At 47.3% G+C, this 13,743-nt stretch overlaps 1 protein-coding gene across 1 annotated transcript in view; it reads left to right on the top strand.

Annotated features, from left to right (window-relative positions):
• The window catches only part of trpm4a (transient receptor potential cation channel, subfamily M, member 4a), a 29,225-nt gene extending 16,711 nt beyond the window's left edge, over positions 1 to 12,514 (top strand). The window contains exons 14-29 of the mRNA XM_064316259.1: positions 366 to 420; positions 650 to 691; positions 2,308 to 2,453; positions 3,936 to 4,048; positions 4,335 to 4,439; positions 5,048 to 5,094; positions 5,891 to 6,123; positions 7,698 to 7,813; positions 7,959 to 8,091; positions 8,242 to 8,416; positions 8,809 to 8,977; positions 9,712 to 9,893; positions 10,227 to 10,359; positions 10,909 to 10,981; positions 11,493 to 11,586; positions 11,855 to 12,514. Of these exons, the coding sequence (XP_064172329.1) occupies positions 366 to 420; positions 650 to 691; positions 2,308 to 2,453; positions 3,936 to 4,048; positions 4,335 to 4,439; positions 5,048 to 5,094; positions 5,891 to 6,123; positions 7,698 to 7,813; positions 7,959 to 8,091; positions 8,242 to 8,416; positions 8,809 to 8,977; positions 9,712 to 9,893; positions 10,227 to 10,359; positions 10,909 to 10,981; positions 11,493 to 11,586; positions 11,855 to 11,877 (1,839 nt within the window). The 3' untranslated portion in view covers positions 11,878 to 12,514. The remainder of the gene's footprint in view (positions 1 to 365; positions 421 to 649; positions 692 to 2,307; positions 2,454 to 3,935; positions 4,049 to 4,334; positions 4,440 to 5,047; positions 5,095 to 5,890; positions 6,124 to 7,697; positions 7,814 to 7,958; positions 8,092 to 8,241; positions 8,417 to 8,808; positions 8,978 to 9,711; positions 9,894 to 10,226; positions 10,360 to 10,908; positions 10,982 to 11,492; positions 11,587 to 11,854) is intronic.
• Positions 12,515 to 13,743: the final 1,229 nt, after the last annotated feature.

Here is a 13,743-nt window from a genome sequence, read left to right as displayed (position 1 = left end):
CTCAAATATAGGGGTAAATAAAGAAGTACTGTCTTTTTGCCTCACTGTGTTTTCCACATTTTGTGAGGAAATGAAGCTCTGCCTCCACCCACAATAAAAGTGTACTGATTCTAAGCATGTATGAGTGTCTGCATGCGTGTGTTTGTGAATACTCTTCATCTTTTTCTCTCCCTCTCTCTGTCTCTCTTTATCCCCTCCCTTTCTCTCTAACCCCTCCTTCTCTCTCTATCCCCCCTTTCTCTGTCCCTCTCCCCCCTCTCTCTTTCTCTCTCTCTCTGCCTCCCCCTCCCTCTCTCTCTCTCTCTCTCCCTCCCCCCCTCTCTCCCTCTCTCTCCCTCCCCCCGCTCTCTCTCTCTCTCTCTCAGGGGGGAGAGTCTGTGCTCAGTGCTCTCAGTGGCTGTAAGATATTGAGGGAGCTCTCCTAGGCTCAGTGGAGCTGGACAGAGGCAGTCTGAAGGAGCTGCAGGTTGAGGACCTGGCCCACGTGAGCGGGCGGGGCCTGTAGGTGGAAACTGGCCCACAGTGAGGCAGGGGGGGGCCTGTTGGGGGAACCTGGCCCACGGTGAGCTGGGGGGCGGGGCCTGTGTGGGGGATCCTGGCCCACAGTGAGGCAGGGGGTGGGGCCTGTATGGGGGAACCTGGCCCACAGTGAGGCAGGGGGAGGGCCCTGTATGGGGGAACCTGGCCCACGGTGAGCTGGGGGGAGGGGCCTGTATTCCCAGATGCAGATGTGTTCAGTATTTTATTCCCTCTGTAGATGTGTTCAGTATGTGTTTAGTATTTTATTCCCCCTGCAGATGTGTTCAGTATTTTATTCCCTCTGTAGATGTGTTCAGTATGTGTTCATTATTTTATTCCCCCTGCAGATGTGTTCAGTGTTTTATTCCCTCTGCAGATGTGTTCAGTATGTGTTCAGTATTTTATTACCCCTGCAGGTGTGTTCAGTATGTGTTCAGTAATTTATTCCCTCAGTAGATGTGTTCAGTAATTTATTCCCTCTGTAGATGTGTTCAGTATTTTGTTCCCCCTGCAGATGTGTTCAGTGTTTTATTCCCTCTGTAGATGCGTTCAGTATGTGTTCAGTATTTTATTCCCTCTGTAAATGTGTTCAGTGTTTTATTCCCCCTGCAGATGTGTTCAGTGTGTATTCAGTATGTTATTCGCTCTGCAGATGTGTTCAGTATGTGTTCAGTGTATTATTCCCCCTGTAGATGTGTTCAGTATGTGTTCAGTATATTATTCCCCCTGTAGATGTGTTCCGTATGTTATTCCCCCTGTAGATGTGTTCAGTATGTGTTCAGTATGTTATTCCCCTTGTAGATGTGTTCAGTGAGTGTTCAGTGTGTTATTCCCCCTGTAGATGTGTTCAGTGAGTGTTCAGTGCGTTATTCCCCCTGTAGATGTGTTCAGTGAGTGTTCAGTGTGTTATTCCCCCTGTAGATGTGTTCAGTGAGTGTTCAGTATGTTATTCCCCTTGTAGATGTGTTCAGTGAGTGTTCAGTGTGTTATTCCCCCTGTAGATGTGTTCAGTGAGTGTTCAGTATGTTATTCCCCTTGTAGATGTGTTCAGTGAGTGTTCAGTGTGTTATTCCCCCTGTAGATGTGTTCAGTGAGTGTTCAGTGTGTTATTCCCCCTGTAGATGTGTTCAGTGAGTGTTCAGTGTGTTATTCCCCCTGTAGATGTGTTCAGTGAGTGTTCAGTGCGTTATTCCCCCTGTAGATGTGTTCAGTGAGTGTTCAGTATGTTATTCCCCTGTAGGGTCAGTGAGTGTTCAGTGTGTTATTCCCCCTGTAGATGTGTTCAGTGAGTGTTCAGTTGTTATTCCCCTGTAGATGTGTTCAGTGAGTGTTCAGTGCGTTATTCCCCTGTAGATGTGTTCATGAGTGTTCAGTGTGTTATTCCCCCTGTAGATGTGTTCAGTGAGTGTTCAGTGTGTTATTCCCCCTGTAGATGTGTTCAGTGAGTGTTCAGTGTGTTATTCCCCCTGTAGATGTGTTCAGTGAGTGTTCAGTATGTTATTCCCCTTGTAGATGTGTTCAGTGAGTGTTCAGTGTGTTATTCCCCCTGTAGATGTGTTCAGTGAGTGTTCAGTGTGTTATTCCCCCTGTAGATGTGTTCAGTGAGTGTTCAGTGTGTTATTCCCCCTGTAGATGTGTTCAGTGAGTGTTCAGTGTGTTATTCCCCCTGTAGATGTGTTCAGTGAGTGTTCAGTGTGTTATTCCCCCTAGTGTGTTCAGTGGTGTTCAGTGTGTTATTCCCCCTGTAGATGTGTTCAGTGAGTGTTCAGTGTGTTATTCCCCCTGTAGATGTGTTCAGTGAGTGCTACCAGAGCAGCGAGTCCCGCTCCTTCACGCTGCTGATCAGGAAGTCCCCGGTGTGGGGCGAGGCCACCTGTATGCAGATGGCCATGGCGGCCGACGCCCGCCGCTTCTTCAGCCACGACGGCGTGCAGGTCCGTACCGCCGTTTTTAAAGTTCGCTCTCTCAATTTTTATTCAATTCAGTTTGCTTTATTGGCAAACCATATTTTGACACAGCTACTGACAATCATATTGTTTGTGTAACACAAAAAACAACTTAAACAACGACAACAATAATAATAGTAACAATAATAGTACTCATCATCATCATGAATAATGAAACAACAAAACAACAAAAAAAAAAACAAATAAAAAAGCAATTATGTATTATTTATAAAATAACAATTCTGTCTGTATGTATAAACTTACAAATAGCAATGGTTATGTGTCACTGCTGCCTCTCCGGCCTTGACAAGAAGCTACGTGTGTTTCATCTGGCGACCAAGCTGAGCATCCAGTGTGACTTTGATGACCTTAAACAATAATAAAATGTCATGTAGTCTGGGGAGGGCAGTGGGCAGTCAGGTCTGCTGGTGTTGGTCGGTCTCTATAGACAGGTAGTGCTCACTGAGTCTGTACTTTTCTGTACAGTGTTTTTTCTGGATTTGCAATTCTTCACTGTGGTCAGTCACAGTGTGTTCTCGTTTTAGGTCCAAACGGCATGTCGATTTGCTTGGATTTTTCTGTCTGATTTTTTTCCGATGGTCAATGTAATTTTGTTTGTGTTTTGTCACAATTTGGTTGACTCTGATTGGTTCATTTGGGATATTGCTGTCTTTAGGCTCTTCTCTGGCCCCAGCTCTTGGCATTTCCGGGCCTTGTGATGGTGTGAGCGGGAGTCGCCGTGTTTTCGGTGCTTCCAAAATTTTACAGCTCTCTTTTTTTGGATGTCAATGAGTGGCGGATGTTGGCCCAATTCGATCTTGCATGCACTGTTTGGTGCTTTTTTCTGTGCACGGATGTTCCTGCGGAGGGTTTCAGTCGGACGCGTATCCCAGTTAGCGTCACCTTGCTTTGCAAGCAGACCCCACACTTCTCCGCCATGGAGTGCGGTTGGTTCGGTTACTGGCTGGAATACTCAGTCCTGATTGGTGTATATAAGCCCTGCATGCTTCCCCTTTAAGTTCATTCGCTGCCACGTTGAAGCTCCTCGCGGCACTCCTCTTTAATCCTAGGTGTATATAAGTTGTAGTGCATTCAATATCTTTTTTTTGTCCGTAGTGCGAAATTACGTCTGATTTCTCGAGATCCTGATCTCTTCTGGAAAATCATTATTCTTGTCTTTGCACAGAGCAAAGAAGCAGATTTCTTTGTCCAGTAAGGTGAGAGCAGGGGCTGCTGGTTGTTCCAGTTCATTTATATAAATGTCGATTTGAGCTGTCTCACTACATGCCCCCGAGTGAAGAAGTTGTTTTGTTTGTTTCCTGTTTTAATTGTACATTTATTTCCTCTGTACATTGATTTTGATAACGGCTTTTCCAGTAGTTCCTGTTCTGTAATGGGGAGTGCAGAGGCTTCTGGTTGTCTTGAAAATTTTTCAGTTATTTAAATTTTTCATGTCTCTCTCTCTCTCAGTCTCTGCTGTCTCAGATCTGGTGGGGAGACATGGAGAGGAGCACGGAGGTGTGGAAACTCCTCGTTTGCTTTTTCATACCTCCTCTCATCTACACCGACCTCATCTCCTTCAGGCAAGCCACTGTTCACTTAGTGAACACATATACTCTCTCTCTCTCTCTCTCTCTTTCTTTCCATCTCTCTGAAATTCAAATCCAAATGAGCTTTATTGCAATAAGCAAAACTACAACAAACAGAATTAACATCTTATAAAACCATGGACCATCCCCCCCAAACATCAAATGCATCAAATGTGTGTGTGTTTGTGTGTCCGCGTGCATGCGAGTGTGTGTGAGTCTGTGTGTGCGTGTTGATTTAACATTAATGATTGCCCCACATATCTCCCTCTTCCGTCCTTAGGGGTCAAGAGGACGAGGGAAAGAGCAATGACGTCCCCCAGGCCCGAGAGACCGACAGCCTGGACGGAGGGGAGACCATCCTCTCCCTCGCTGACATCATGCAAACGTAACGGCCGCCGCCCTGCCCCGCCCACTTTAGCTGCTCTCTATCTGTGGATGTCTCGCATCTCAGTGCGTCTGTGCAGGTCTTGGGCTCAGGACAATCAGTGCTGTACGGGTCCCAGGGTGCTCTGATACTGACCAAGGACAGTGCGCACCCTAGTAGTGATCGCCATGCCTGGATGTGCCAGCTTAGACATGGCTCAGGTTCTCAGAAGTCTGTTTTCTTTGGAAGTGTTTTCCAGTTTGATGCAGAGTATTCAGCTTGAACTCTCTTTCACTGAGTTGGTCTGGTAGTGAACCCTCCCCAAAAAGCGGGCGGGTTCATGGTTCTGAAACACACCACTTTTAGGACGCGGGTCTCAAGCTCCAGTCCTGGAGGGCCGCAGTCTCTGCTGGTCTTTGTGGTTTCCTTTCGATCGGCAGCCACTTTAGGATTTGGAAACGAGGTGTGCGGACTGTTTAGCCAATCGGTGATTTAAATGAAACACTTAAGTGAGCAGACCGAGGGGGCCTCTAGAATTCAAGTTTGAGGCTTAAACTGGCACTATTGTGCTGGTCATCAGACCGGCCAATAAGCTCTGTTTGTATTTACTCCTCTCTCTGTCTCTCTAGTGAGGAAGATGCTGAAGAATACAATGCACTGAGGTCCAGAGCTAAAGGTGAGTTTGTTCATATTCACTTTTTATTTCTCACCATTCCTCCTCCACTCTCCTCCTTTACCCCTCTCCTCTCTTTATTCGCTCCCTCTATCAGACGCTCCTCCCTCTCTCTCCATATGTAACTGTCATTACATTACAGCCCTTGGCGACATTCTCATCCAGAGAGATGAACAGTAGTGGTCTTGACTGTGATCTGCAGTTTCACAGAAGTATGTGGTGGTCGGGGTCCATATGGTGTACTGCAGTGCTTACTTAACCAAGTAGTATATAATATTAGGGCATTACATATTAAATTATTAGCATATAATATGCTTTCTCTTAGTGTCTTGTCTTTAGCATTAGTGAGCTTTATCCCCAGGGGACATTGCCGTTGCCCACTTGGAATTTTATAATGATCAAAGCTTGAACCTTGACATTGATCCACGGTTTTGTCTGGTTTTGTTATTCCATTGAAGACTGACTTCCAGCCCTCTGGATGCAGCAGTTTTTCTGTTGCTGAAATTTTAAAAAATCGGCCTGCTTGCTGATTCTCACAAATATTGCGTTTGACCAATCAGCGATGTTTAGTGCTGCAAGCTCCGCCCCGATAGTTTTCAGACTGTTGTAAAGTTGACCCACATTCCTGAAGGTGGAAAACCAAGAAATTCCGGAGAAGGTTCCTCTGTTAGAAAAGGTCCATGTATCCTGTCCCTTTCTTTGCATACACATTTGGGGGCAGGACTGTGAAGTTCTGTTGTTCACCTGCTTTTAGAGATGTCTGTTGTTACCATGGTAACTTTTCTCTGTCTGTCCCCAGGCTCCTCCCCCTCAAACATCAAACGCCCGTTCGTGCTTCGCCGATGGAGAGAGTTCTGGTTCGCGCCGGTCACTTCCTTTCTGGGAAACGTGCTGATGTACTTCCTCTTCCTGCTCCTGTTCGCCTACGTGTTACTGGTGGACTTCCAACCGCCGCCGCCTCAGGGCCCTGCCCCCGCAGAGGTGGTGCTCTACTTCTGGGTCTTCACCCTCGTCCTCGAGGAGATCCGGCAGGTGAGCGAGGAGGAGGGAACCTAGCACACTGCAGCACTGGCACTCTAACACTGGTACACTGCAACACTGGCACACTGCAGCACTGGAACACTGCAACACTGGCACACTGCATCACTGGAACACTGCAACACTGGCACACTGCAGCACTGGAACACTGCAACACTGGCACACTGCAACACTGGCACACTGCAGCATTGGAACACTGCAACACTGGAACACTGTAGCACTGGCACTCTAACACTGGCACACTGCAGCACTGGCACTCTAACACTGGTACACTGCAACACTGGCACACTGCAGCACTGGAACACTGCAACACTGGCACACTGCAGCATTGGAATACTGCAACACTGGAACACTGTAGCACTGGCACTCTAACACTGGCACACTGCAGCACTGGCACTCTAACACTGGTACACTGCAACACTGGCACACTGCAGCATTGGAACACTGCAACACTGGAACACTGTAGCACTGGCACTCTAACACTGGCACACTGCAGCATTGGAACACTGCAACACTGGAACACTGTAGCACTGGCACTCTAACACTGGCACACTGCAGCACTGGAACACTGCAGCATTGGAACACTGTAGCACTGGCACACTGCAGCACTGGCACACTGCAACACTGGCACACTGCAGCATTGGAACACTGTAGTACTGGAACACTGCAACACTGGCACACTGCAACACTGGCACACTGCAGCACTGGAACACTGCAACACTGCAACACTGGCACACTGCAGCACTGGCACACTGCAGCACTGCAACACTGGCACGCTGCAGCATTGGAACACTGCAACACTGGCACACTGCAGCACTGGAACACTGCAACACTGGCACACTGCAGCATTAGAACACTGCAACACTGGCACATTGTAGCACTGGAACATTGCAACACTGTGTGTCTGTTAGCCGTTAGCTTCTACAGTAAGGGCTATGTGTGTCGGTTAGCCATTAGCTTCTACAGTAAAGGCTATGTGTGTCTGTTAGCCATTAGCTTCTACAGTAAGGGCTATGTGTGTTTATTAGCCATTAGCTTCTACAGTAAGGGCTATGTGTGTCGGTTAGCCATTAGCTTCTACAGTAAGGGCTATGTGTGTCTGTTAGCCATTAGCTTCTACAGTAAGGGCTATGTGTGTCTGTTAGCCATTAGCTTCTACAGTAAAGGCTATGTGTGTCTGTTAGCCATTAGCTTCTACAGTAAGGGCTATGTGTGTCTGTTAGCCATTAGCTTCTACAGTAAAGGCTATGTGTGTCTGTTAGCCATTAGCTTCTACAGTAAGGGCTATGTGTGTCTGTTAGCCGTTAGCTTCTACAGTAAGGGCTATGTGTGTCTGTTAGCTTAGCTCTACAGTAAGGCTATGTGTGTCTTAGCCATTAGCTTACAGTAAGGGCTATGTGTGTCTGTTAGCCATTAGCTTCTACAGTAAGGGCTATGTGTGTCTGTTAGCCGTTAGCTTCTACAGTAAGGGCTATGTGTGTCTGTTAGCCATTAGCTTCTACAGTAAAGGCTGTGTGTATCTGTTAGCCGTTAGCCCCAGCGGTAAGCCCTGTATCTGTCCCACGCAGACCTTCTTCGTGGGCAGCACCACAGTGGTCCAACGGATGAGGCAGTACATCCAGGACATATGGAACAAGTGTGACCTCACCGCCATTATTCTCTTCACCTTTGGCCTGTGCTGCAGGTAACAGGTTTTCCCATCCTGTGACGGGGCTTGCACTGCTCATACAGTACCCCAAGGGCTGTGTTAACACTTCTCCACCGGTCTCACTCACTCAATCATTCTCTTTCTCCATCTCTGTCTCTCACTCTCTCGCCCTCTGTGTCAGAATGTTCCCGTGGTCCTATTGGTTCGGTCGAGCCGTCCTCTGCATCGACTTCATGGTTTTCACCCTGAGGCTCATTCACATATTTGCCGTTCACAAGCAGCTGGGGCCCAAGATCATCATAGTGGGCAAGATGGTGAGAGCCTGATTTACTCAGCATCAACTGAAGCCAAATGTCGCCATACTACAATGGCCGTATATGTAATGTGTGTGAGATGTGAACAGTGATGAATCTGCTTGGTTCAGTCCTCTGTCTCCACTCTGTGTATCCTGTCCCCTCTCTTAGATGAAGGATGCATTCTTCTTCCTGTTCTTCCTGGCCGTGTGGCTGATGGCATATGGAGTGGCCAATCAGGCGCTGCTGTATGCCTATGATCCCCGCATTGATTGGATCCTGCGGAGGGTGTTCTACCGGCCCTATCTTCACATATTTGGGCAAATCCCCCTAGAGGACTTAGACGGTATTTTCTTTGAATGCGGGCATGTGTGCATGAGTGTGTGTGTGTGTGTGTGTGTGTATGTGCATGTGTGTGTATGAGTGAGTGTCTATGTGCATGTGTGTGGGTGCGTGTGTGTGTGTGTGTGCATGTGTGTGCGTGTGTGTGTGCGTGTGTGTGTGTGTGATTGTGTGTGTGTATGTGTATGTGTGTGCGTGTGTGAGTGTGCGGGTGTGTGTGTGCATGCGTCTGTGTGCGTGTGTGTGTGTGTGTGAGTGTGCGTGTGTGATTGTGTGTGTGCATGCGTGTGTGTGCATGTGTGTGTGTGTGTGTGTGTGTGTGTGTGTGTGTGTGTGTGTGTGTGTGTGTGTGTGTGTACGTGCTGATTGTTGGAAGTCTAACTCCTCCTTCCTCAGCGGCCAAGGTGGAGGGCGAGGTGAACTGCACATTTGACCGAGCGCTCATTGATGAAGGAGCTGAGCCCTGCATGGACACGTCCCTCAACTGGCTGGTCATCGTCCTTCTGGTGGTCTACCTGCTGGTCACCAACATCCTGCTGCTTAACCTGCTTATCGCCATGTTCAGGTACTGCTCTGCCCTTCTTCCCGCTCCTGGTGTTCAGGTACTGCTCTTCCCCTCTTCCCGCTCCTGGTGTTCAGGTACTGCTCTCCCGCTCTTCCCGCTCTTGGTGTTTAGGTACTGCACTGCCCCTCTCTTTGTTCCTGGTGTTCAGGTAATGCACTGTTCCTCCCCCCACTGCTAGTGTTCAGGTACTGCACTGCCCCACTCCTCACTGCTGGTGTTCAGGTACTGCTCTCCCCCTCTTCCCGCTCTTGGTGTTCAGGTACTGCACTGCCCCTGCCCCACTCCTGGTGTTCTGGTACCCTTCATCAGTTCAGGGGTTCCCTGGCTGCCTGGCAGAATTCCCCCCAGTTTATCTGGCTCAATAATTGCTGATGTATTGTGGACGTTCTGGCACAAAATGGCTGCCATGCATCACCCAGGTGGGCGCTACACATTGGTGGTGGTTGTTGAGGTGACCATCCCCCCTTCACTGAAAATCGCTTATCATTTTTGGAGTAACCACGGCATCCATTGTCATTGCCCTTATTCTTGTGATGTCTGTTAGATTAACCACTGAATCCATCATCATTATCACTATTCTTGAGGTGTATATTAGACTAACCACAGCATTCTTTGTCATTATAATTATTCTAGCAGTGCCTATTAGTTGGAGTACCCTCAGTTATCTTTATTTTTATTTCTGTGGTGCCTGTCAGTTGGGGTAACCTCTGCTTTTCTGTACTCCTCCATTGCAGTTACACGTTCTCCAAAGTCCAGGAGCACAGCGACACCCACTGGAAGTTCCAGCGCTACAACCTGATCGTGGAGTACCACTCGCGCCCCTGCCTCGCCCCGCCCTTCATCATCCTCTCTCACCTCCACCTCTTCGTCAAGAGGTTCATCCGCAAGGTCCCCTCCGAAAAGATCCGCCATTTCGGTGAGAGTCCGGCGCGTTGTGCTACTGTCACTGTTCCAGAGAGACCTGCCCATAGTGGAGAACGCCGGTGTTTCCCTCAGGAATACAAACATGCTGTATCACCAACAAGACACAGAACCGCCATTCATAATCAATAAGTGTAGTGTTACCCTGACAAACATCTATTTGTATTGCAACCAAAGAAGGTCACGCTAGACGTCCTTTCCCAAAGCAGAATGGAATATGTGTTGATGGAAGAGTGTAGGGTTACAGTTAGGGGTGTGCCCTCTGGGCCTGGAGGGACGCAGTGCATGCTGGGACATCCTGAGCTCTGTGTCCCCGCCCTGTCTGCAGTGCTGGAGCTTAGGGGGCGGAAGGCCAGCCGGCTGATGACGTGGGAATCCATCCAGAAGGAGAACCTCCTGACCGCCCAGCACAAGAGAGAGAGAGACTGCGACTCTGAGAGACTCAAACGCACCTCTGTCAAGTAATTTACTCACTCAGTCACTCAGTCACTCACTCAGTCACTCACTTGCTCACTTGCTCGCTCACTCACTCACTTGCTCACTCGCTCACTCACTCACTCACTCACTCACTTGCTCACTCGCTCACTCACTTGCTCGCTCACTCACTCAGTCCCTCTCTCACTCTCTCACTCACTGAGCCACTCACTTAATCAGGCACTCTTTCACTCGCTCGCTCACTCACTCACTCAGTCACTCACTCACTCAGTCCCTCTCTCACTCTCTCACTGAGCCACTCACTCAATCAGTCACTCTTTCACTCACTCACTCACTCACTTACTCGCTGACTCACTGACTGACTCACTCGCTCACTCACTCACTGACTCACTCACTGACTGACTCACTCACTCGCTCACTCACTCACTGACTCGGTTACTCACTCAGTCACTCAGTGACCCAGTTGCTTGCTCACTCACTAAGTAACTCAACTGTGCACTTCCTGCAATGGGTGGCGAGTGGTGCTGACCTGTGTGCATGCATGTGCCTGTGTGGCTGTGTGTGTGTGTGTGCAGGGTGGACAGTGTACTGAAGCAGATGGCTGAGATTCGAGACCATGATCGAAGGCTGAGATTGGTAGAAGCAGATGTGAGTTTTGGGGTTCCCCCCTCTGTTTCTGACTGTTTTGGGGTTCCCTCCCACTGTTTTTGTACCTGCAGAAAATGACATTTCAGGAGGCACCCTCACATTGCACTGTAAAGGGTGATCTCCAAGCAGTAAAAAACAGTTTGTGTCAACAAACATTTACGGGAATTAGTTTTCTCATGCTCATTTAGTTTATCACAAACCACAAAAGGCCTCAGATGACTTGAGAAGCAGCAAAGGCAAAGGCCTACATCTGTACATGCACGACTGTATATGCAGTGCTCTAACTAATACACACTTGCACAGAAAAGTATGATTAAACATACAGGAAAACCAATTTTTTAAAAAAACTTCAGATTCATTGTTTTCCTCAAGCATTTTTAAGACATTTTGTTCCATTTGAATGCCCTCTTCTTAAATGACGGTACATTTGTTGTCTTTACATAAATTGGCTGTGATATTTGTGTCTCTGGCTGGCCACACCGTGTTCATGTCCTCTCTGTCTGTGGCTCAGTTGGAGTATTGTGCCAGCGCCCTCTCCTGGATGGTGGAGGCATTCTCTCAGAGTAACCTGATCAAACCCACTCGCCCTCCTCCCACACCCAAAGGTAGGATCGCTCCTTTGACGGATTGCCTCCATGTTAAATATGGGTCTGCCTGCTTTGCTCTTTCCCAGACTGGATACACAGACAAATAAGATATTTTTTAAAATTCACAAACGGGAAATGCTTTTGTTTCTTGACTCAAATTCAAATGCAAACACGCTTTCATTGCATGACAAGGGAACTGTCACTCCAGCAGGAATGACATCTCTCTCTTTATCCAAATTCCTTTAAATTTTTAAATGATCTTTTCTTCTCTTTTTTTTTTTTGCAGAACTGGTCTTGTCTTCTGCATAGAGTCTGCCTCGACGGAGGCCGGCGTGAACAGTGCAGAATAAAGAGGGAGGAGGGTGTGCATCATTTCAGCTTTATTTTAAATTGATTTTAAATGTGAGCGTAAATCAGCCAACTGTTTTTATTGACCTTTTAAATGGACCTTTTACTTCGTTATTTGCTTGTTTGTACTGTTTGTCTCCTACTGATTGTGGGACACACACACACTCTCTCACACACACACACACACACACACACACACACACTCACACAACTCTCCTCTCTCGCACACACACACACGCACACACACCTATAACACACACACAGACACACACACACACACACACAGAAATGCACTGCCACACATAACTGTGGAGACATATGCTGTGATATTGAATGGCAGGGTGTGACCGATATATCCTCAGGGTCTATAAGGAATGTGAATTCACTGACACTGAAAAAGAGTTGGGACTTGTACATATTGAATGATATCTTAATGAATGCTAATGCCAAAAAAACCCTCTGTGTTCCGTCTGGATAAGACTACTTCTGGATATGAATACATTACACTGTATTTAAAACTGCCTTTCAGTGACTGCTGTAGTTTCTGTTCTATCTGGATACCTCTTTTTTTGGTAAATAAAGTAATGTTAGTTTCTTCGCCATTTTTCAGAGATGTTTATTTATTTGTTTTTATTTTTATTAAATTTTTATTTAACCCTGAAAATCCCTTTGAAATTAAAAATCTCATTCGCAAGGGGAACCTGGCATATGACTCGATGTTACAGAGTTACGTAAGACAGCAGACAAACGAGTTACAAACTTCAAATGGGGAATGAGACGGCGGCGAGAAAGCAGAGTTAATTTATGTGTATCTGTGCGTAACTGTGCCCCTTTGTGCAAATGTGGCTTTCAGAAAGGTTTGGTGAAGCTGTTCCTCTCGATAAGTGTTTTGTTTTATTTTTTTGTTAATTTCGTGTAGTGAGTTGAGTGTGTGTGTCTGCTTGTGCATGTGTGCATAAAATAAGTGTATAGTGTTGAATTTAGAATTGTATTAAGGGGTTGTACAAAAATATGTGGTGTGGAAGGTGTGTAGTGTGGAAGTTAAAAGTGCATAGTGTAGACGTTTAAGGTATGTAGTGTGGAAGTTAAAAGTGCATAGTGTAGAAGTTTAAGGTGTGTAGTGTGGAAGTTAAAAGTGTGTAGTGTGGAAGTTTAAGGTGTGTAGTGTGGAAGTTTAAGGTGTGTAGTGTGGAAGTTTAAAGTGTGTAGTGTGGAAGTTTAAGGTGTGTAGTGTGGAAGTTTAAGGTGTGTAGTGTGGAAGTTAAAAGTGTGTAGTGTGGAAGTTTAAGGTGTGTGGTGTGGAAGTTTAAGGTGTGTGGTGTGGAAGTTTAAGGTGTGTAGAGCAGAAAGTCTCTCTCCCTGCACAGTCTTACATGGGAGAAATGGTTGATGCATTAGTGATGCAGAGGTGATGAGTGAGATCCTGTAACAGGACGTGTGAAACAGAAAGCGTGGTTTTCGGGCAGGTGTCAGCCCCGCGTCTGCACACTCTGTTCAGCCGGGACGTCCCCTGCGGTCGAGGCGCAGCCCTTAAAGGGGCGGTCCTGCGCCACGGAACCCCCCCGGACTCGAAACCTGAAAGCGCGTCCCGTTCACCGTGAAATCGAACGCCTGCGTCGAATTAGACGTGAATGGACCCGGTGAGATCCAGAGCAATTTTGAGATTAGCGAGGTCTCAAAGAAGCTATGTTTAGAACACGAAATGGGACTTCACAGTCCGTTGAAATGGAGCTCGGTTTTTTCCTCGGACGGAATCCACCGGCTCGGATGAGAATTGTGATCGCATGCTATCATCGCATGTATGGGTCAAGTGCTGTGGCAAGCAGT

The sequence above is a fragment of the Anguilla rostrata genome, chromosome 17, assembly GCF_018555375.3.
Source record: "Anguilla rostrata isolate EN2019 chromosome 17, ASM1855537v3, whole genome shotgun sequence".
NCBI lineage: Eukaryota > Metazoa > Chordata > Actinopteri > Anguilliformes > Anguillidae > Anguilla > Anguilla rostrata.
This window is presented reverse-complemented; position numbering and strand designations above follow the sequence as displayed.